Source organism: Rana temporaria, chromosome 3 (assembly GCF_905171775.1).
Source record: "Rana temporaria chromosome 3, aRanTem1.1, whole genome shotgun sequence".
Classification (NCBI taxonomy): domain Eukaryota; kingdom Metazoa; phylum Chordata; class Amphibia; order Anura; family Ranidae; genus Rana; species Rana temporaria.
Window position 1 is genome coordinate 174,932,508 of NC_053491.1, and position 25,082 is coordinate 174,957,589.

A 25,082-nucleotide genomic window follows, 5' to 3' on the forward strand; every position below is an offset into this window, starting at 1 on the left:
CTGTTTGTAGATGAGTGAATACTGTGCAAAATGTGGTTAGTTACTAAAAGTGGAGAAATCAATTATGCATTACAATTGAAGAAGTTAGTTAGAGAACCAGGAAGACAGAGAAAAAGAGAAAAAGCATTAATGACAAACAACTGTATAAAGTCCAATGGTCTAATTATTTATTATTTGAGAGAATATTCCTTTCTTTGGGGGCCGAATTAGAAAGAAATATGATCTGGCATAGCAATGGCCCCCCGACCCATGAAGTACTCAACATATTTGTCGCGTACCTCACGAGCTGATTGGGGGGCCAAGCCAGCGCGACCAGTGTCCAGCCCGGGAAGGGGATCTGAGGGTAGTCTTGCCTCAGAACCGATGTCGGGTAGGTACGTCTGGGAGTGCCTGCGTAAAAAGTTGTGCAAAATGCAGCAGGCAAATACAACGGTGTCCAATTTATATTCCGCCAGATGTATCGATGTCCTGAACAGGCGGAACCGGTTGGTGAGTATCCCAAAGGCATTCTCGACTACCCTCCGAGCCCTGGCCAACCGAAAATTAAACACACTCCTCTCTGAGGTGAGGGTCCTCTGGGGAAAAGGCCGCATGAGGTGAGGACCAAGCCCGAAAGCCTCGTCCGCTAGGAACACAAACGGAAGTCCTTCCACATTATCTTCATCTGGTGGCAATGCCAGACCACCAGCTTGGAGACGATCATAGAAATCAGTCCGTGCGAACACTCCCCCATCAGACATCCGGCCGTTCTTCCCCACGTCCACATATAGAAACTCATACTGTGCCGACACCACCGCCATCAACACAATACTATGATAACCCTTGTAATTATAATAGTAGGACCCCGAGCGGGGTGGGGGCACAATGCGGACGTGTTTCCCATCTATTGCTCCACCGCAGTTTGGAAAATCACACCGCTGGGCAAATTGGGAAGCCACAGACTGCCATTCCTGTGGTGTGGAGGGTAGCTGTGGGGACAAACAAAAAAAGAGATTTAGTACTTTGTAACAAAAACATCCTACAAGCATCCTTGTGACAGTTCACAGTATTAAAATTGCATTAGAAAAATGTGCATGGAGAATTTGGGAAATGAAATATATAGGGCCACTTCATTAAGAGACTCCACAGCCCTCTGATGGGGACAATAAAAGTTTGAAGGGGGGGGGGGGGGGGACACAAAAACCAAAAAGTCCTGTTTGAAAAAATGGCAAGGTGGGTTTGTCCCTAGGATAGCATGCTGGACAGGTTAATATTGGGTAAGGGACAAATATGCAGGTAGGCCAAGAATAAAACATGTAAAGCTGATATCAACATGCATAGGGAGAAAAGGTAACGTTAGTTAAACACACAGCATATCTGGGAAAATAAAAATAAAGTTAGTTGGCCACATTATTAGAGCCAGGAAACTTACCTTAATATACTCCTCATGCATAACTTTGATGATGGCAGCACACGTGTCCGGTATGATGACCCCAAGCGCCTGCGGAGAGATGCCTGTCGAGAACTTGAGGTCCTGCAGGCTCCTCCCAGTCGCCAGGTACCGCAACGTGGCAATAAGCCTCTGCTCGGCCGTGATGGCTTGGCGCATCACAGTGTCCTGCCTCGTGATATAGGGGGACAGAAGATCCAGCAGACGGTTGAATACGGGGTCCGTCATGCGGAGAAAATTCCTAAAGTCATTAGGATTATTCTCCTGGAGTTCCCTAAGCAGAGGCATATGTGAGAACTGGTCACGCTGGCGCAACCAATTCTTGGTCCAGAAACGCCTCCGCCCCCTGTTTCTGGCCAAAGTACTGGACAAATGAACATATCCAGCAGCCATCCCATAAACAGCACCAACTCGCGAAAATTGACGCTGCTGCTCCATCATGGCTTCAAACCGGCCGGCTGGTCAGTCAAGAACACACTGAAACAGAAAGCACTCGCAAATCCAGCACTACCTGCGACAAACGCGTGACAAACAGATACGAGCGCACAGGATGCAACTGCTAAAGCAGAAACAACCTGCTTGCCTATAGCCGAATGACAACTACGTTACCGCAAGCACACGCACTGAACCCGTGAATACACGCTGTCAAAGCCTGGAGACCGAGAAGCGCGAATCAGCTCTAACCAAACCTTCACTAACACGAGCAAACCCGTAACTAGCAAAAGAGGAACAGAGGGCGGCGCCATTAACTTTGGTCTTCCCCTTTATAGTGACGTCGTACGTAGTTTACGTGCACGCGTTCCGGTACGACGGGAATTTGGTCCGCTGGTGTGTACACGCCAGCGGAACAAAACACAAATCAGCCTTGTACGCCGGAAACTGTCGGGCAGACAGTTTCCAGCGCACAGATCCGGTCGTGAGTACAAGGCCTTAGAGTAACTGCCCATCTCATGGTATTTCCTTCATGCTCTTAAAGGGGTTGTAAAGGTAAAAAAAAAATCCCTAAATAGCTTCCTTTACCTTAGTGCAGTCCTCCTTCACTTACCTCATCCTTCGATTTTGCTTTTAAATGTCCTTATTTCTTCTGAGAAATCCTCACTTCCTGTTCTTCTGTCTGTAACTACACACCTTAATGCGAGGCTTTCTCCCTGGTGTGGAGAAAGCCTCTTGAGGGGGGAGATGAGTAGGGGAAAAAAAATCTCATTGTTGCCCATCTAGTGCACCTGTTGTTAATTTCAATTACACTAAATCAGCTGAAACTGATTAATAACCCCCACTGCTACTTAACCACTTGATGACCAAGGGCAGCTACAGGCATCATTCAGATATCACCGTCTTCAGCCGCCGATTCTCTGCACGATAAGAATGATCAAAGCGGCAGTTCCGCTGCTTGATCGTTCTTATAGGCAGCGGAAGGGGACGTCCTCCCGCTGCCATCCGGTGCTTCTCCAGGCTCTCCCGTGTCATCGGGGGCCCGGAGAGTGAATCGGCCGGTGCTGGCTGGGAAGCATAGAGATGATTGGTGACCAGATGGTCACCAGTCATCTCTATGACCGTCGTAGGACCGGGCGCAACGTTATGACTGGTACCTGGAAGTAAACAAAGCCGCAATCGCGGCTGTCGGCATGAGATCGGTGAATTTTTTTCACGATCTCATGCTTGTAAGCCTGGAGGAGAGATGTGGGGTCTTATTGACCCCACATCTCTCCATAAAGAGGACCTGTTACAGTGATTTCTATTACAAGGGATGTTTACATTCCTTGTAATCGGAATAAAAGTGATACATTTTTTTTTTTTTTAATTAAGTAAAATAAATAAAAAATAAATAAAGTTTAAACGCCCCTGTCCCCGGTAGTTTGCACCCAGAAGCGAACACATATATAAACGCCGTTCAAACCCCACATGTGAGGTATCGTCGGGTGCGTTAGAGCGTGTACAACAATTTTAGCACTAGACCTCCTCTGTAACTTGAAAATAGTAACCTGTAAAAAAAATTAAAGTGTTGCGTATGGAGATTTTTAAGTACCGAAGTTTGGCACCATTCCATGAGTGTGCGCAATTTTAAAGCATAACATGTTGGGTATCTATTTACTAGGCGTAACATCATCTTTCACATTATACAAAAAATTGTCTAAAACTTTACTGTCTTGTTGTTTTTTAATTCATTTATTTTTGAAAAATTATTGCGCAAATACCATGCGAGAAAAAAGTTGCAATGACCGCCATTTTATTCCCTAGGGTGTCTGCTAAAAATATATATATATATATATATATATATATATATATATATATATATTTTAGGGTTGTCCAGATACCGATACCAGTATCGGTATCGGGACCGATACCGAGTATTTGCGGGAGTACTCGTACTCGCGCAAATACCCCCGATACCTAAATAGAATACTTTCCCCCCCCCACCGCTGCCGCCGCATCGCGCCGCCGCATCGAGGGACATGGCTAGAGGGACATTGCTGCATATGTGAGGGACATGGCTAGAGGGACATTGCTGCATATGTGAGGGACATGGCTGCATATGTGAGGGACATGGCTAGAGGGACATGGCTGCATATGTGAGGGACATGGCTAGAGGTACATTGCTGCATATGTGAGGGACATGGCTAGAGGGACATTGCTGCATATGTGAGGGACATGGCTAGAGGGACATGGCTGCATATGTGAGGGACATGGCTGCATATGTGAGGGACATGGCTAGAGGGACATGGCTGCATATGTGAGGGACATGGCTGCATATGTGAGGGACATGGCTGCATATGGGGGGGACATGGCTGCATATGGGGGGGACATGGCTGCATTTGGGGACACATTTAAAAAAAGTATCGGTATTCGGTATCGAATACTTGAAAAAAAGTATCGGTACTTGTACTCGGTCCTAAAAAAGTGGTATCGGGACAACCCTAATATATATATACTATTTTTGGCACATGAAAGAGGCAAGGCTGTTGCAGGTTTGTAAACAAATGAATATATATAAAAGTGCTACAGATTGCTTATACATTAGTTGTAATTAAATGTAAATCACAATTCAGTCTCAGTATCTGGACAGCAGATTTTTTTTCTCCTGAGGAATGCTTTTTTCATCTGACATGCCATTTTGGGAATGAAATCCCCAGGTCCTGTGCTTTGTCAGCGAGGATGAAAGTAAAAGACAACCTTTTTTTTTAAGCCAGACAACTCTCTTGTAACTTTGACTCCTACCTAATAATTTCCACTTATGTGAACACATACTGAACACGGCCTAGTTGCCAATAGCCAACACCAACATTTGTATCATAAGACAATCGGTTATCGCACATGGCCACCTTTACAGGAAACCTCATCATGTTTTAACTTTTCCACAGTAGTGTATATACACATATACTTCAGTTGATTTATTGTTATTTTACCACTTTGTCTTTGGATTGTGGGAGGAGACCTGAATACCTGTAGAATGTCCCAGCAAGAGGACACACTAGAGTTACCGTAGAGTTTACCTAACAGTAAATACCTTATACAGCCAACTTCCTGTTTCTTGTCTGGTAAAAAAAAAGGCCTAGGCTTATGACATCATGCACACCTCACTCTCTCTCACTCTCTTGAGAGTTTGCCAGGAAGGACCCAGGGATGAGTCATAAGAGAGCCAATGAAAGCTGCAGGGCTGCAGAACTGGAGGTGTGCCTCTGTAAATCCAGGAAGTGAACAGGCAGCAGCTTCAGCTGCCCCCAGTTAAAATGATTGCAGCCAGACTCAGTGGAGGGAGATTCCTGTAGCATATTTGGCAAGTACATCACAGTATATATAAAATACTATGCAAAGTTGTTGTAGGGAAGCTTCAGAATGGAAAATATTGCAAATTATGTGAACAGACTGCAGTTCCTCTTTAAGCCACTCTTTTTTATGTTTGTTGCGCTTTATACACTTTTATGTTGTTTTTGCTATTCGTTTATATTTCCTAATTTTAGCATTTTCTGTAGACTGAGCAGGCGGTTTTGTAGTGTCATAAACGTCGTGTCTCTCTTTAAATATATATATATATTCAGGAAGCATAGGCTTTTTTGTGTGAGTTATTTTTGGAGTTGGGTTTCTGTCTCTAATTATCATTATCTACTGTTTGAATAGGAGCAATGAATAGCCTATATTTTTATTATCAGTTTCACCCTTTCAGACATACTTTTAAATCGCTGTAGTCCCTCCTTCACTCCACTTTTGGACAAACACATTGCTATACAGAAATAGATTGTAATATTCTGGCAAGACATTCTCATCTTTTCACATTCCAAACTTTGTTATGTTCTGTACTACAGTGGTTGTGTGACAACACAGAACATATTTGCCTAGGAACAGCCTTTTTTCATTCATGGTTTTGTTTTTGCGCATAACTTTTGTTACATAGGAGTACAGATAGTTGTAATGTAGTAAAGATAAAATGCAGAGCAATCTTTAGTTGGCTTATGTATTAATTATGTAAAATATTTAAATATATTTTAAGATTCAGGGAGCATAATCTCTTACAATCTGTCATGTCTCATTATCCTCTGCATGTCATAAAATTAAAGGGGTTGTAAAGGTTTGTCTTTTATTTTCTAAATAGGTTCCTTTAAGCTAGTGCATTGTTGGTTCACTTACCTTTTTCCTTCCATTTCCCTTCTAAATGTTTTTTGTTCTTTGTTTGAATTTCTCACTTCCTGTTTCTCCTCAGTAAGCTTTCCATCATCATCCTAGCGGTGGAAAGTCATTTAGAACAGCTTACTCAACAGCTTAGTGAGGAGGAACAGGAAGTGAGAAATTCAGACAAAGAAAAAAAAAACATTTAGAAAGGAAATGGAAGGAAAAGGTAAGTGAACCAACAATGCACTAGCTTAAAAGAACCTTAAATAAAAAACGAACCTTTATAACCCCTTTAACACTAGAAGCTAGTCTGGTTTTATTGTATTATGTAGTGCTCCCAGTCTAAGATATTTCTTGTATCTAGATATCGATATCTCTCTCTCTCTCTCTCTCATATATATATAATGTATGTATGTATGTATATGTGTGTGTGTGTGTGTGTGTGTGTGTGTATAGATAGATAGATATTTAGATATATATATAGAGAGAGATAGATATTTAGATATATATATATATATATATATATATATATATATAGAGATGTGTATGTATATATATATATACCGTATATAGAGAGAGAGAGATATCTATTTGTGTATATATATATATATATAGAGATATATGTGTGTGATTATATATATATATATATATATATAGCTAACCGTGAAGGGAATGATGAAAATACAGGTAAGTATTGATGCAGCAGGAGTTGCAATGCTAAACCTTTAAGGACCATGGACAGTGCCGTGAGTTAGTTCCATAACTGCATAGCATCCCAGCACAGAAACATTGTCAACAACTGAAATGTGCAAGTTGCAGTGTTTATTGGTATTTTGGAAAATAGACTCCTTCATCTAAATAATATGTGAAATGTCTAAAAAAAAAGAAAAATGTGTACAGACCTACTAGTTTAGCATCTTCCACTAGATGGCATCGGTGACTCAAGCCTAATTTGTTTGTCTTTTTTTCTAAACCTTTAAAAATGAGGTATATTTGTCTGATGAAAATCCTGAAGGATACAGTATGTAGGAACAATTATATGTGTTATGCAGAGTACTGTGTAGCACAGGTGCCAAATCATCTGTGGTTAATTAGACTTAGCTTGTATAGGGGATGTAGGCTGCATTAATGAGGCACTGCATGGGAAATAACTAGTAGTGTTTAATAGTTAATGCTTATTGCATTGCTTTTGTAAGAGAATCTGCTCATTTGGGTTATAAAATTTTAAATTTCCCTATACAGACTTTTCTTGGGTTAGTGGTATCAGCAGCCTAGTATGTAATCTAAAGTAGTTACTTTAATAAAATAAAATGACAGCGTCCTGCAATATGTTCAAAGCTGTTGAGCAACACCAACCTGACCATGTACACATCGGGAACTAAACATAAAGGGCCAGATTCACATAGATTTACGTTGCTCGGCGCAAGCCCGCCCCATTCAAATGGGGCGGGCACCATTTAAATTAGGCGCGTTCTCGCGCCGAACGTACTGCGCATGCTCCGTCGGGTAAATTACCCGACGTGCATTGCGCTAAATGACGTCGAATGGCGCCATTCACGGACGACTTACGCAAACGACGTTGTTTTTTAAATTTCGGCGCGGGAACGACGGCCATACTTAACATGGCTTAGGACAACTAGGGCTCAGCCCTAATTTTACGCGGCGTAACTCGACGGAAGCGACGTAAAGTTAGATCGACGGGCAGCGCGGATGTTCGGGAATCGCCGTAACTATTCATTTGCATATTCTACGCCGACCGCAATGGCCTCGCCACCTAGCGGCCGGCCTAGAATTGCATCCTTAAGATCCGACAGTGTAATTCCATTACACCTGTCGGATCTTAGGGCTAGCTATGCGTAACCTGATTCTATGAATCAGTCGCATAGTTAGGACGGCCCTAACACAGAGATACGACGGCGTATCAGGAGATACGCCGTTGTATCTCTTTTGTGAATCTGGCCCAGTATGTATATTATTAAACCTAATTGGCAATTTAGGAATTGGCATGCGTTTTTAAAAACAAAATTATTTATTTTTTATGAAAAAAAAAATATATAATTCCTTAAAAAAATACAAAAATCAAGACTTAGCTGTATGTTGTATTAGATTTATTTAATGTACCGTATTTATCGGGGTAAAGCGCGCACCCCCAACCTAGAAGGGAAATTTGAGGAAAAAATAAAATACTTACAGTTTGAATGCCCCTCGTCGGTGTCTTGCCCGGCGTCCATCGGCAGCCTTGTCGTCCGTCTGCGGCCTCGGTGGTGTCCTCCCTGCTTCTCCCGCACTGTTTCTGAGCCGATCCCCGCTTCCCGCGCTGTGTTTGAACGCCGCCGCCGACATATACCGAGCGCAGTACACTCGGGCACGCTCGGCCACGCTCGTCTCCTCTCGCATAGGAGGTGGCACAAGACGTGACAGCGAGGGGAGCCGAGCCAGGCCGAGTGTACCCGAGTGTACTGTGCTCGGTATATGTCGGCGGCAAGGTTCAAACACAGTGCGGGAAGTGGGTATCGGCGTATATCGCGCACCAACGATTTTCCCCTTATTTTAAGGGGAAAAAAGTGCGCGGTATACGCCGATAAATACGGTATATTGAAAATAAAGAACCAAAACATGTTTTAAGAGGTTGTTTCTCTGTAAATATTCGGTGGTGTTATTATTCCATTTATTAAAAAATAAATCTGCCCAGTTCTCTGTTGAAGACAGAACACTCTGAAAATGTCACGGCAAGCAGTGATCAGAATGTCATAGCGTTTTTGGTTGTGTGCCATATTGATATTCTGTTCCTGCTACAGTAGAGCCCTTAAAGTAAACCTGTCACAAGCTGGACTCTTCAAATGAAGAATATGGTGAAAAACAAAAGAGGGGTTACTGTCAGTGAAATCCACGTCAATACAATCAGTAGATCTAGAGACATAGGGGTTGATTTACTAAAGGCAAACAGGCTCTTTACAGGAGAATTTTCACTTGGCAAGGCAGTGTGCCCTTAGCTTAGTGAATGAGGTAACACTTTGCTGACTTCCATCATCCAATACTGTATTTTTTTTTCCTTACTCATTATTATGTATTCTTTGCTAAGATGATTTTCACCACATTCATTAAGCCAAGGGAAAATTCCCTTGTAAAATGAATAACCTATTTGCCTTTAGTAAATCTGATCCTTAGGCAGCTGAATTCATGCACTAACCTAAAAAAGGTGATCTTGGCCTAACCAGCTCCCTAGCCCCTCTGTTAGGCCCCTTTCACATTGAGGAGTTTTTCAGGCGGTACAGCGCTAAAAATAGCGCTGCTATCGCGCCTGAAAAACTCCTTCACTGCAGACTCAATGTGAAAGCCCGAGGGCTTTCACACTGAGGAGATGCGCTGGCGGGAGACAAAAAAATCTCCTGTCAGCAGCATCTTTGGAGCGGTGAGAGGAGCGGCATGTATACCACTCCTTCACCGCTCCTTCCCATTGAAAACAATGGGAAACCGCGGCAATACCGCCCGCAATGCGCCTCTATAGAGGCGCATTGCGGGCGGTATTAACTCTTTATCGGCCGCTAGCGGGGGTAAATACCGCACCGCTAGCGGCTGATACCCGCGGCAATTCCGGCGGTATAGCGCCGCTATTTTTAGCGGCGTTATACCGCCACCGCAGCTTCCGCCCCAGTCTGAAAGGGGCCTTAATGTAATAAAGGGATTTACTAACCAGTCAAGAGTCTTGGGGAGTTGGGCTTGTCCATGCTAAACCCTTACAGAAAAGTTAAGATTTAAAATATTTGCAGCTGCTTATGTCTTGAATCTATGATGATTGCTGTATGCAGTACTCACTAATGGAAACTTTTTATCATAGGCTCCATCCAAATTGTTCTAGCATTGTGACAAATATAACTAACTATGTCTAAGTTTCACAATAACAGCCACTTTATTTGGTACACCTGCTTAAAGTGGAGGTGAACATTTTTTAACATTACTTTCAGCCGAGTTGTCCTAATGACAATCGGTTGTGTTTTTTTTTTTCGTACATACCATATTTTCACCGCCGCTTCCGGGTATGTCTTCTGCGGGACGGGGCGTTCCTATCTGATTGACAGGCTTCCGACCATCGCATACTGCGCGTCACGAGTTGCCGAATGTCGGTGCGCAGGCGCCGTATAGAGCCGCACCAACGTTCGGCTTCTTTCGGCAACTCGTGACGCGCTGTATGCGACGGTCGGAAGCCTGTCAATCAGATAGGAATGCCCAGTCCGGAAGAAGACGATATGTACGAAAAAAAAAAAAAAAAAAAAAACGATTGACATTAGGACAACTCGACTGAATGTAATGTTAAAAATGTATTTTTGGGTGAAACCCCGCTTTAACAATTGGCTTTATTTAATAAACTTATGCATGTATGCTTGCATATGGTTGTGTTTTCTCAACCAAATTGTATTCTCGCAGTATTTACTATGCACCCGTTATACAAGGAATCCTTAGCTCATTTTTTTCTCTTTTTAGTAAGTGTGTTTGACCTACTAGTACTCTTTACAGATCATCACTTTTTCTGGATGCATGAATGAATGTATTCCTAGATTGTAAATGCTACTTTACAGTTTTCTAAAGCTAATTGTACTAATTTAATGTAATATGCAAGGATTGCATGCATTTATTTTTAACAGGTAAGCATGTATTGCCTTAATAACAGGTTATAAAAAATATCTCTTTTTCTGTCTTTCTCTCACTTTCTATCATGTTATTGGAAAATGGCAGAGCACATCTTTGCCACTTCTGCTGTCATTCACACTGTGCATCCAACATATTACATGGGTATTGTCTTTATCATTATTACTATTTATTAGAGGCTCAAGCTGTGTGTTAATTCCCAGTAGATTTCCTGCTGTTGCATGCAGTATGTAAATATTTAGAATTATAGGTTAGAGGATTATGTAAAAAGAATCAATGCGAGCTCCTGGAGTATTCTTTACACATACAGATTTTTCTAACTTGCAAAATGTAATTGGCATAATAAAATATAAAAACAAAAAAAAAAAACACTGACAAGTTTTCTGTTAAAAGAGTTATTTTTTTTGGTAAAATGTTTTAAGTGAACCCTACATTCTGACATATGCCCCCCTCCCCCTGTATATGATATTTATATACAAGAATGATTGGGGGGAAAATGCCAGTCAAGATTATCTTGTCTCTGACATCCCACCGAGTTGTAAGAAGAGTCAGAAAGCTTATGACAACACCTATATTTGATATATTATTTTTCAATTCGCCAGTCTTTTTAGATGTGCATGTCATTTAGAAGAAGTATTGATGGCTGCTAATCGTGATTTTTAAACACTTCCATACAGGGCACTTATACACCTTCCCGCCCAGACCAATTTTTAGCTTTCAGCGCTGTTGCACTTTGACAATTGCGCGGTCGTGCTACACTGTACCCAAACTAATTTATAAAAAAAATTACCGAAAATTTTGAAAAAAAAATAGTTTTTTTTTGTTTCAGTTATAAAACATTGTAAATTAGTACGTTTTCTCCTTCACTGATGGGCACCGATGAGGTGGCACTGATGTGGTGGCATTGATGGGCACTGATGTTGGGCACTAATATGCGGCACGGATAGGCGGCATGGATGGGCACGGATAGGCGGCATGGATGGGCACAGATAGGCAACACGGATGGGCACAAATAGGCGGCATGGATGGGCGCACTGATAGGTGGCATGGATGGGCATAGATGGGCACTGATAGGTGGCACAAACGTACTAATAGTATGTGTTGTACTACTGGATGCCAATCAGTGCCAAAAAATAATGCCTGCCAATCAGTGATGCCCATTGTGGGCACTGATTGGCATCCATTGTGGGCACTAATTGGCATCCATTTGTGATTGTCATCCCTGGTGGTCTAGGGTGGCATACCTGTGGTGAGCATCCCTGGTGGTCTAGTGGCATCCCTGGTGGTCCAGTGTGGGCATCCTCGGGGGGGGGGCTGTGCTGATAATCGATCAGCACAAACCCCCCCTGTCAGAGGAGCAGCCGATCGGCTCTCCTCTACACGCGTCTGACAGACGCGAGTGAGGAAAAGCCGATTACCGGCTTTTCCTGTTTACATCGTGATCAGCCGTCGGAGACTCTTTACCTAGAGCGGTGTTGCGGGGTGTCAGACTGACACCCTGCAACAACGATCGCCGCAATGCGCGCCCCCGGGGGCGCGCAGCGGCTCAATATCCTGAGGACGTCATATGACGTCCACTCAGGATATTGAAACCACTTTGCTGACGTCTTTTTGCATAAGGCGGGCGGCAAGTGGTTAAATGTGCATATTGCCATTTACCACTATGACATCAAATAAAATATTTATAAACTGTAGAGGTACCTATAGATCATAATGCTTGATATTACGAGTGTGACTCAGGGTTACTGCTCTTGGTACTGAAAGTTAACCCCGAGCCTCACTTGGGATTACCACTAGGAAGGTTAAGATGTGTTGGTGCCATCAAATTCAAAATTACCTTATTTTTTTCTTAAAATTATACATTTGATATGTGAATAAAATATGGGTATATGAGATTTGCAAATCATTGCATTCTGTTTTTACATAGATTTTACAAAGCGTCCCAACTTGCAGGAAATATCTTAATCAGATAGCAATGCTAGCAACTGTGGCATGTAATGATATTAAGCTGAAATGGAATATTATTACTGTGTTTTTATTTGACCATTTTGTAAGGTCTGCTTTTACACAGTTAGCACCATATAGGGTATGCTTTCTAAAATGTAAAACCTTTGTTCGGTGACTAAATGGCTGGATATACAGTATTTCCTACCATACAAACCCATTAAAGCATGATAGATTATAAACATATTGATTTATAGGCTATTATTTTAAACATTGTTTTTGATCTTTTTAAGCATTGACATGTTGAAGTCATATTACAAATAAGTTAACATATACAAAGACAGCATGGAGTAAAGTAAAACTGCATTCATAAAAAGCTTTTTGACAATTGTCTAAGAAAAATAAACTTTGCGCAAGTAGAATCATTAGGAACTGCTGTCTTAGAATAAGGCAGCTTGGGGTATACAAAGTCATTGGTTGATAGGGTGTACGCCTGGTTATTGCCTGCTTCCAGTGCCTGGTTGTTAATGTCTCTGGGCTGCACTGGCCGATCGTTTCCAAGTTTTTAGTTCTGTTCCTACATTTTTCCCACCAAAGCTGCCTAAGCAGCATAATAATTCTTTACTGATTTTTGATGCATCTTTTCATTTTTAGAAATGCATATATTTTAAATCTACTCAAGAGCTCATTTTGATCTAGAGCAGGCATCTCCAAACTACGGCCCTCCAGCTGTTGCGGAACTACACGTCCCATGAGGCATTGTAAAACTGACATTCACAAACATGACTAGGCAAGATGGGAATTGTAGTTCCTAAACAACTGGAGGGCCATAGTTTTGGAGAGCCCTGATCTAGAGCATTTCTAGTTCTGATAGCAGGAAGGTAGAATTCTCTAAAGCATTGAACTGATCTCACAGTTGTCTCAAATGATTAAACACTTCTTTAGCTCTTTTCTGAAGAGCAGAATTACCCTAGGTTAGTGATGGCGAACCTTGGCACCCCAAATGTTTTGGAAATACATTTCCCTTGATGCTAAACTACACTGCAAAATGCATGAGCATCATGGGAAATGTAGTTCCAAAACATCTGGGGTGCCAAGGTTCGCCATCACTGCCCTAGGTGTTTCTCCAAAGAATAGAAAAAAAGTTCAACAACTATATTCCAGTTCAGCTTCCATGGCAGCAACACTTGGATCTGGCATGACATTTGCATGTAGTCCTAGATACATAGCTTATTTTTTGGAGATAATAGCAAACATTTTGCTAAATTTGATAAATTTGTTAATACTTGTCTGGTCACATCAACTCATTCAACAAGTTAATGTACATTCATTTGCTTTGTTGGACAAATGAATAGTGAACCTTTAAAATTCTTAACGTGAACTCTTCCAAATTTGTAGAAACAAATGGTTTTAATTTGACTATGGCTTTTCTCCAAAAATTCAGCACTGAGTAGGTGTGAATGCGTCCAATGTAGAAGTTAGTATACATTTTAATTGTTTCTCTCACTTGATGCTCAGCCCAGCCAGTCAGGATCAAGAATATCACTGCCGCGGAAACATCTGCTACTATTTTGTGGAATGTTGAGAATCCAGAATTGAAGGTCTTTGTTAAATATGTAGAACTGAGTAAGGTCCAGTTTTCTTAAAAAATAAATACAAATTGCATGTTTTTAGGTTTACATCAGTAAGGGGTTGGGCTTTAAAGAGAATCTGTCATCTACAATGGAAGTTTTCCTGAGCCTATTGAATTAATGTTACAGTGTGATAAAGTTACTCTGGATGTTGCTGTGCTAAATAATTCACTTCATCATCCAGACACAGAGCAGCTAAGAGATCCACTCAATGCATTTTCTATCAGGTTGAGACGCTGTCATCTGCTAAGAAATTTACATAAAATGTGGCAAAACATATTACTTAGTAATGACAACTTTTTGAAAAGAAACCAACTATCTCTCATTTGACAGATTCACTATAAAGCTAGTACTTATAATTGTGTGTATACCTTTAAAAAAATCAGCTATATATATATATATATATATATATATATATATATATATATATATATATATATATATATATATATATATATATATATATTTATAATTTATTTATTGTTAAATCAGAGATGTTAACAGACACAGACCAAGTGGAGACCACAGTGGAGGTTACTTTAATGACTGGGCACCCTTATCATAAAATAATATATAATTATTTATGTAGTGTGTGGTCTCATGCATTAATAAATTCCCCAAACCAAAAAATTAATAGAGCCCTCTGTAAACATAACCTCTCTGATAAGGAGGGAAAATGTAATCTGTACTCTCAAATTTATAGCAGTTTAAGACGATGACTGCGAACAGAATGAAACTTCCAAAGAGTTGTGATTTAATTAAAAATGTAGACAAACTTAACAGTGAGGTCTTTGGTATGTTGTTAGGGCCAGTGGGACACATTATGCCTGTCACATATGTGGGCTAATGTTTTCCTTCAAGAAATTATAAGTTTTCCACGTTTTTACAAAATACAAAGTAGGCATTCTAAGTGACACACAGATCAATGCTCTTAATTCATGATCCCCCACCCCTTTATAGTTATACACCTTTTTTTCCAAGATTCCACAAAATTCTAATCATAAATGATGTAGTGAAATTTAAATAATATTTTTCCTTATTCATATGTTTAATTAATTTCTTATCGTTGCAAGTGCTTCTATGTTTAGCAGTTTCCCATTATTTATACACTACACTTTACACACCTAGGGTAGGTAGGACAAATTACATTTCCCCTTGCATTTCACTCCTTTCTTCCCAATTTATTGCTAAATTGTAAGGGAGTTGTCTTCACATTTAATGTCTTTCAGCATCAACTCTCTCAGAGATTATACATTATGTACCCCCTGCACATTACTGACTGAATAACAGAAGATGCAGAATAGGCCATGCTCATCCTATGGATCAGGACAATTTGTTTCTATTAACAGATGCAAATACATCACAGTTTGGTGCTTGCTGCTTTTCTCCCAGAACACTGACTACAATCACTATTATTGATTGTGACTATAGGTTTCTAAGGAACCTGTAGTTTGTTATGATGAAAGATGTATACCAGTTTGTATTCAGCTCTCTTCAGAACATATTTAGAGATTTTACATTCATTACATTTACATTCATTTTCAAATCTCAAAGGACTCAGCAGAAAATAACACATTGTTGAAAATTACTGTTCTTATAATACACAAAGTAGGTCTCAGTATAACCTATATTCACATACAGACCCCATAGATCTGCACATTGCATAGATTGATCCAGTTGCCCTGCTGTATGATGATGTAGGGGTGCTCTTACTTTAAATAGGGTATATAAAAATCATTATGAAGCCCTTGTAGATCTAAAAAAAACATCTGTAACACTTCACTTGATAAGTGATATCTATATTGCTAACTAAAATGCTTATAATTATACCCCTTTATTTTTAAAGAAGGTCTTCTTGTTCCTCAACTGATATGTTGAGTTCACAACCATTGATCTGCTCACTCTACGTGTAAATCCATATTTCTATTATAGACCCACAAAGGCCACCTTTAATGGTCTGTGTTATTACCTCAAATCATTGTGATTAGGGATGTACTGTTTGGGCTGAACTGAGTTAATCTCTAACCCAGAGTAAACTGGCACAATAGACCGCCTATCAAACAGCTGTGGCTCCATCCCACAGCCACACATAACAAAGGGGCAGAAATGCTGGTGACATCATTGACCTAAAATGGCCACTTGGCTCTATGTAGACAATGTCATTGACCAGATATGGCCATATTAGGTCAATAATGTTGCCTTCAAGACTCAAGCAATATATAAATGTATTTCATGATATAATTGCAATACTTTGTACAAAAGTCAGGAAAACGTGTGCTGACAATTATGTAAGCATGTGGCCAAATTAGGTCAGTGATGTCATAAGCACCCCTGCCCCTTCAGTACATTTGACTATGGGGTGGTGAATTTTAAGACCACAGCTGATTGGGACAGTGGCCTGCTGTCATGTGACAGTCTTCTGCGGACTTGGGCCAAACAAAGTTTGATGATTCAAGGATCCAGTCTGACATGCTGTAAGGTAGAAACCTGGGCCTGCAGGCATAAATTGGTCCCGCCCATTTTCAAATGTTTTTGTCCCCCCCCCCCCCCCCCCCCAAAAAAAATAAACTATATGTCTTCATTTACCTTAGTGCAAGAATATACAGTACATCCTTTTCAATACTGTTAACATTTTCAAAACTGCAGATTCAGGATTTGTTACGTGGTGCGCTAGCTAGACATTGCATGCTTTCTATACACAATCCTGTACAGCCTTGGTATGCATGTTACTCTACTAAAGTCAGAAGCATCTAGACTTTACATATGGACAGTTCAATGAGTGTTTCCTGTGTTGTCCTGAAACTCTTTTAGGCAAAGAAGACTGGAAAGAGGAATCGGTAAATAGTACTCGGAGTGCTTTGGTAATAAAAGGTTTATCTCCTGGAACATCATATAAAGTGCAAGTTTATTCTGATGATCACAATGAATTGTATGCAGAAGAAACATTTCAGACAGGTCCAGGTGAGGCATATCTGCAGTGACTCCTGTGCCTCACATAAACATATCTATATACCTGCATGCTTCCAAAAAAAAATAGGCAGTATCAATTCAAACATTTTACAAGCAACAAGAGAGAAATGTCAGCAGCCAAACAATCTGAGCAAAAAGAAGTGGAAGAAACCTGTGGAAATGTCCTTCCAAAAAATGCAACTTAAAGAAATGTATTGTCTAAGAAATATGTGCGATTCTTTTCCTGTTGACATAAGCATTTGTTATTTGCGTGTTTGTGTGTTTAAAACAGAAGAATGATAAATTGTGTACTTTTTTTTGAGGTAAAGTGAATGCATGCTAAGGAATAAGGCTGTGAATTTTTGGGTTTGGTGATGTCGAATAGTTGGAGCCAAGTAATGCTTTTAATGGAAGCAACCTGTGACACAGCTCAGTGAGCTTCCTTTTACTTTTTTTGTTCCTTGTGTTATCTGGTACCTGTCATTTAAATGAATATCAGGTTACTATTTGTCTTTTAATTAGAATTATGCATGAAATAAAATACAATGTGATCTATATACTTTTGAAAGTGCTTGCCACATTGTGGGTGATTAGCTTCATGAAACGATTGTTCACTGCTAGTAAGGGCTTTCTGTATTATGAAAATCCCAAGCTCCTAAAATATACACAGAACAATGCCAAAATGTATTGAACTTATGCTATCAAGTACTGAAAATAATGAAAGTGGATGCACACATGCAATTTGTGAGCTCATCAGATTATTTTCTAATGGAAATCCAGGCATGCAGGAGATTTGTTCATATGTTGGAACATGGGCAGAAAGTTCAATTTTCTTGGATCTGTCTGGTGACACAGGCATGTTGCTAGGATTGCTTTGCTAAAACTATGGTGACTTTCCTAAAATGTACACTAGTATATACAGGCAGTCCCTGAGTTACGAACACCCGAGTTACGAACGACTCCTTACGAATACTACTTACGAATGGCCTCAAATGCCAGCCACTTGTGCTCCACGCTGGTCCTAGATACCTCCGAGCACCTCCGAACACATCCCACACTGCAGTACTAAATGGCCAGAAGAGCCCCAGATAACATAAAAGTGCCTGGAACATCCCACATCCATGCATAGGCGGAAGTTACACTTACAAATGCAGTGTTGCGACGTACAAACAACTTCGACTTACAAACAAACCTATAGTCCTTATTGTGTTCAAAACTCGGGGACTGCCTGTATATACTGTCTTGTTTTTTGCCTTACCTATATAACACGTTCACGACTGTCTAAGCATTTAAAGAAATCATATTGAAAATTACCATCAGTACTTGCATGGGAATATTATTTTCATATGAAAGGTCTGACTCTTTTTGAGCTCATGCACATGGGCATCTTCTTCTTCACAGCATAAACTCACTGATATATTTGGTGCTCCTGGTGTAAGTAGCTGTGTTAAGATAAACACGTAAGGAGGCAAATGCATCCCGGCGAAAAGTCCTGAACACAGAAAGTGCATGTACCGTGTACATGAGCCCATATAGTAATGTGCAATCTTGGAAAACAATATAGATTGCACTTTTCCTTTTTAGGATTACTAGAGAATAAGTCAGTTGTGTATGTTCAATATTGTTTTGATATAAACCGATATATTCATGATTTGAAATATGTTATCCTCTGAAACATCCACATACTTACCTATGAATGTTTTTACTAACGCATGTACTTAGGCTTAATACTTCAAGAAATTTAACTTTATCCCATGTGCATTGTTTGAAATTTATTGCAGTATTCAGGTACTTATAATTACAGGAACTGCCCTAAAACTTCATTCACTTAATTTAATAATTTAAGCCAGTCAGTGTATGACCTACTTTGTGCATGCACAAATTACACGATAAGTGGTCTGTTATGTCTGCTACATAGAGTACTTTTTTCTTTTGCAAATGCATCTTACCATTTGGATCACTTAGTTTGTAAAAATAATAATTTTCCATTCTCTTCTTGTTTATAATTTAGAAGGTTTAGAACAAATGATAAAGAAATATACTGTACTATTCTGAGAACACACTGAAAATGTCAAAGGGATATGTATAGGGTTGGGTTATATAGCAATGTTAAGGGCCATGCAGCACATTGTCTGTACTTTTAATACATTTGTAATGCATGAAACATGGCAACAAAAATCAAATGACCTCCGGTGTTAGAGGACTTTTCCCATGTGTGCTGTGTTTTGGGGATTTTTTGATGCTGCAGTTTGACTGTGCTTTTTTTTATGTTTCTCTCTTATATTGATTGTGAAATATGCCTCTAAGTCCTGTACCTTACTATCTCTTTATATTCTGCAGCCATGGCAAGTCGGCAAGTTGACATTGCAACGCAGGGATGGTTTATTGGCCTCATGTGTGCGGTAGCCCTCTTGATATTAGTTTTATTGATTGTTTGTTTTATTCGAAGAAACAAAGGAGGAAAGTACCCAGGTAAGGCTTGCACATTTCTGTTTGTTAAAGTGGAACCCCAAACAGGTGTAAAAAAAACACCAATAAATGTAGTTGTGTATTTATTTTAAAACTGTACTGTATTTTAAAGGCAATTAGTATAAATTAATTTGAATTGATGTCAGCCTCTAATTATCACCTATACTGCAGCACTAAGTATAGGTGAGGGAAGGGTAGTAGTTGGGTTTGTACTCAGTTGTTCTGTTGCCATATGTGCTGAAAAAGAACATGCTGACAGGGTGAGTTCACTGTTCAACCACAGGCAGGGGTGGGAAGTAAATAGCCTGTGTCACTAATCCACAGCAGGGAAATATCAGGTTACTGATCTGTGTAAATATCAGGACTGTATGAACAGAAGGTATACAAGTCCTCTAATAAAGTTGGTTTTAAGAAAGCAGCATAAAGATGAAGCTATGGCAGATTTAGCAGTGAGGGATTGCATGGTCACTACAGTCAATATCGTTTGCATTATGTAGAAGTTGAAAGGATGGACAGCCACACCTCCAAAAAAAAAACTTAGGTTGTCTTTATTTTAAAAATAGGTGGAAAATGCACTACAAATAACATCAAAGGGTGGAATACAGCCTACGTGTTTCGCACTGCGATCAGTGCTTAGTCATGACTAAGCACTGATCGCAGTGCGAAACGCGTAGGCTTTATTCCACCCTTTGCTGTTATTTGTAGTGCATTTTCCACTTTTTTTTAAATAAAGACAACATAAGGTTTTTTTTGGAGGTGCGGCTGTCCATCCTTTCAACTTCTACATTTTGCCTCGTGCATTGCCGGCACTTCTGGCCTCCTGAGCAGCTACTGATTGTCCAGCAGACCCACCTTGAGCGGTAATTTCTCTTTCCGATCCTTTGCATTATGATGTGTGTGTGACCACTGCTCCCATAGAAAATAATTGATACTGTCTGTATCTGAAGTCAGTTTAGCGTTTAATAATTGTTTGAGAAGAACTAACGGGACTTTTGCATTTTTTATGTTAAAACCGCATCTATTCTTTAGGGTAACCAGTTACTACCAGGTCTATCTAAGATTCTCAATGTTCTTATGTTTTTATAAATGCACAGACCTTTTTATGGCATATTCTTAGTCTGAGCCTGACTTTTCAGGTATCTAAGGTCCTCTGAAGTCCAATAGTTGCTATACTATCAGTTGCCTAATTTCACACACTGGCCCCGTTTACTAAAGCATGAAGTGAGATGAAGTAAACCATGTTCATATTAGCCATCCAGTCTTAGATGCTAGACCTAAACACTTAAGTTTTAAAAATGCCCTGTAAAATTTGATCTTTATTCCAACAAGCTTAATCCTCACCCTCAACCCGTAAAGAGAGCCCTTGGCACTTAAAGTGGATTTAAACCCTCCATATACCCAGTGAAGTGAACAGTTTAGATGATGCACATTAATGAAACAAATCTTGCTACATACGTCTTACATGTATATCTTCTGTCTTCACCTTGATATACTGTTTAGAAAGTGCACATTCTGTTAGAATTTTCACTTCCTGATTCCCCTGTAGGAGGAGATCATTGCTAGACACTGTGAGAGTCTGAGACAGCTGATTGGAGGAAAGGCACCCTCCCTCCCCACACATGCAGAGGTTGCCTGTGTATAGTTTGGAAGTGTGCTAATCTATTTATAGCAACCTCCCCGACACACACAGTTCAGGCTCCCGTCACAAAGAGCTTGTCAAAGGTTCTCAGGCTGATAACAGACGAATGGAGCAGGACAAAGCTATGAGACACATGGCTTTGAAGAGCAATGACACAACACTACAGATCTATGTGCCAAGCTCAAATTTCATGAATCGAGTTTACATTACATTCACTTTAAATCCCAAGCCCAGCTTAAACAACAATTATAAATCTCAGTCCCTGGCATGTGTAGAAATAAAAAATGCAGCTCTGGCTGCTAATCCTTACCTCCTCTTCAGTACTGTACCCCACAGACTCACGCGGTACTGCAATCCAGAGCCAGTCCTCTTCTGGATTGTACATTGCAAAGTGTGATTTAACCCACTTCTTCTGAGCCCAAAGCATATACAACCAATCATCAGGCTTCCTTGGACTCACAGGAGAATGCTGCAGAGAGCAGCACCATCAAATCTACCCAATGGAAGAAGAGGATAGATGGGCTCTTCTGTAGAAAAGTTATGTATAAAGATTTTTAAAAAAAGGTTTTCTAGCTGTTCCAGTGGGGGGGGGAGTTAGATTGTATTCCCCCCTTACTTTCCACAAAAACTAGCTATACCCCAACACCTAATTTTCAACCCCTAGGTCTTGAGCCTTACACGTACTTAAACTAACCTCTACACTAAGCCCTGACACTTGACCAATTCTTAATTTGATCTTCTCAACTTATCCTGCAACTGGAGCTTCTAAACGGAATCCTCACATTTGAATGGATAAGCTAACAACTAAACCTAATGGTTTAAATGAGCATAATTTCCTATAAGTGTGGTCAAAAGCATAAGCTGTGACATCTGCTCCAGATTGGTCAATACAGTATGTATGGGCAGATCTAGGCTCCTTCCCAACCTCAACAACAACCTAATAGGGAAAAGAGAAAATGGCACATTGTATTAACCAACAACCAATGTCCTTTGTTCCAACTTAACATACAATTACATGATAAAACTGGTAGAAAAGTGATAAGCGCTCCAGGTATGTGCAAAATGCAACCAAAGTGTATACATAAATGAATAAACGACTAACACGGAGATAAAGTGACCAAGCTCAAAAAGTGCAGTACGTGCCAATAAATGATAATAAAAAAGTATAAAATCTGATGTGATAATTAAAGAGGATATCCAGTCCTCTAAGAGTCCATAAGCTCTGTAGGACTAACACATAGATATATAAATAGCAATATACAGATGAGCAAAGTGTATATAGAACGATTTAAAGGCGAGTGAGCAAATAAATAAAAGTGCAACAGTGATGTAAATAGGACAGTCTATAGGTAGAGATGATGAGATGCATCCAAAGAAGATATCTATGTAGAAGGTGGCAGTGTAACAATCCTCATTAGTCTTGTAGTGCCCTTACCATAAAGGTGCTATATGTGCGCATATAGAGATATCCCTCCGGGTCTACGATCGTTCCTGTTCTGGGGACAGTCTGTATATGTTGTTCCAGCAGCTGTGTTCAATTAGGCTCTCCTGGACGTGTGTCTCCCGATGTCCTCCGGATCTCCGGTCACCTTTCTCCTAGGGTCACTTGTTTCCAATGTCTAGAAACTGCTGCATACCTCCATAGTGCTCTCAATTATATTGTTCAATGGATAAGACAGTGGGGTGGGGAGAGAAGAAAATAGCCTCCAATGGTGTAGTAGGATTAAGCATCCACAGGTATTTATTAGGGTTAAAAAAGCGAGTGGCACACACAGTGCTTAAATAGCAAAAACAGCGTGTAAAAACAAAGTACAGACGTGGCGTTTTGAAGTTGCCGCCTTGCGTCTGATAGCCTCCGGCTTGTGTGAGTATAATCCTCGGTCTCGACTCAGCTCCCTACGGCGTTACGTCACGCACCTCGTGACTTCATCAGGGGATTCCTATTGGCTGTCGGGCCGCTGGCTAAATGCGCCCAAACCGGAAGTAAACAGTCATCCATTTTCTTGAAGTCCATGTTCATGGACATAATGTATTACATGGGTGCTGATATTGGGACGTGGCTTACAGTAAAGGTGAACACCTTAGTTTGATGATTATCATCACGTTTCATGTGTAATCCAAGTGTTAGACTGGGAATAATATTTACAGAGGAAACTAAAAGGGTACATCTTATCGCAAATGGCGATGGGCAATAAGAAAAATCAGTCATATATAATTACACACACATATCATGTTAAAATAAACATTAAAATTATAATGCTAAAAGGTTAGCTTCTAAAAAAAGGGGTGATTGGTATGATCACAGTGTTTATTAAAAAGATAGTTAATAGGGATATTAAACATGATAGGTTAAAATTAAAGCCAAATAGCGCAATAAGTGACGTAGTGTAAGTGCATCAATGTCGTGGTTTATTAACCCTCAGTGGGCCGATGGACAGACATTGGCCTTCGTTGGTGCAAATGCAACTATTGGGTTTATAGTATTAAAAATGGACTAAGTGAATGGGAAGTGGCGGTGTGGATGAGACAGAGGTCCTAGGTAGTGGATATAGCCATAGCTAAATTAACATTTCTGCACATAAGGACTATGTCTCGTTGTGCAAAAGGACTTAGCTAAAGGGTTAAGTGGTAAAAGTAGTGATGAAGGGTCAGGTACGTTTCCACTAAATGGGATCAGTAGGAGACTGTACTACCCGTATATCTACTTGATAAAAAAGTAATAATATCCATGAGTATACCTATATAAAATTGTCTCAACCGATACTCCCACAAGCCCAAGTCCATCAGGGCAATTTAAGTATCATAATGACATACATTCACATTAAGTGATGACTGAAGTCAGAGAAAGATGAAAAATAAAAATAGTAAGAAACATTTAAAAAAATTTAAAAAATTATTTAGAAGTTATTTAAAAAGCAATTCAGGTCGAAATCCACATTCATACCTCCTGGAGTGAGTGTGTTTAAAGTATGAATCCAGCGTGATTCTTTTTGGCTAATGACTCGTATTTTATGGCTACCTCTCCAAGATGCTTTGTATTTTTCTATGCCCCAAAATTGGAGCATAGTGGCATCCTGGTTGTGCACTTTCGCAAAATGGCGTGACACGCTATGTTTGGGGTAGCCCTTAGTAATATTACGTACATGCTCTTCCATTCTGTATTTTAATTTTCTTTTAGTCCTTCCCACATATTGCAGATTACAACTGCATTGGAGCACATAGATAACGCCCTCAGTGTGACAACCAATGAAATCCCTTATTTGGTAAGTTTGTCCTGTCGTAGTGCCATTGAAGTCTAATCGTTTTCCTTGAAATGGTTTTGAATGTCTACACGCAAAGCAATTCCTGCACGGGTAGAATCCCTTTCCGGAGAAGAAGGAAAACATTGGTTTGGGAGGAGAGGCAATGACCGATTTGACCAATAGGTCTCTTAAAGTGGGAGCTCGTTTATATATTATATTGGGTTTCTTGGGGAGGATTGTCTGCAGATCTTTATCTCCCAATAGCACATGCCAGTGCCGTTGGATGAGTTTATTGATTTCTTTATGCTGAACATTGTAGTCTAGTATAAGACTTGGTGCTCCATTATTTGGCGGTACTTTATTGGCCGTCTTATTCTCCAGCATATGTTTTCTGTCCAATTTTTGTACATTAATTACTTGTTCCTTTAGCCAGGATATATCATATCCTTTATCCTCGAATCTTTTTCCGATAAATTGGGCCTGCTCGTTATAGTCTTCCTCCTTGGTGCAATTTCTCTTTAGTCTGA

The 25,082-nt window shown here is 40.1% G+C and overlaps 1 protein-coding gene across 28 annotated transcripts in view; it reads left to right on the top strand.

The window, feature by feature from the left end:
* The window catches only part of NRCAM (neuronal cell adhesion molecule), a 301,106-nt gene that overhangs the window by 251,687 nt on the left and 24,337 nt on the right, over positions 1-25,082 (top strand). For 13 of the 28 annotated variants that reach the window (XM_040343832.1, XM_040343838.1, XM_040343834.1 and 10 more), the window contains 4 exons: positions 10,769-10,825; positions 14,144-14,251; positions 17,068-17,217; positions 19,546-19,677. In XM_040343832.1, coding sequence (XP_040199766.1) covers positions 10,769-10,825; positions 14,144-14,251; positions 17,068-17,217; positions 19,546-19,677 — 447 coding nt within the window. The remainder of the gene's footprint in view (positions 1-10,768; positions 10,826-14,143; positions 14,252-17,067; positions 17,218-19,545; positions 19,678-25,082) is intronic. The other 15 variants (XM_040343848.1, XM_040343849.1, XM_040343850.1 and 12 more) reach the window with 2 other exon arrangements.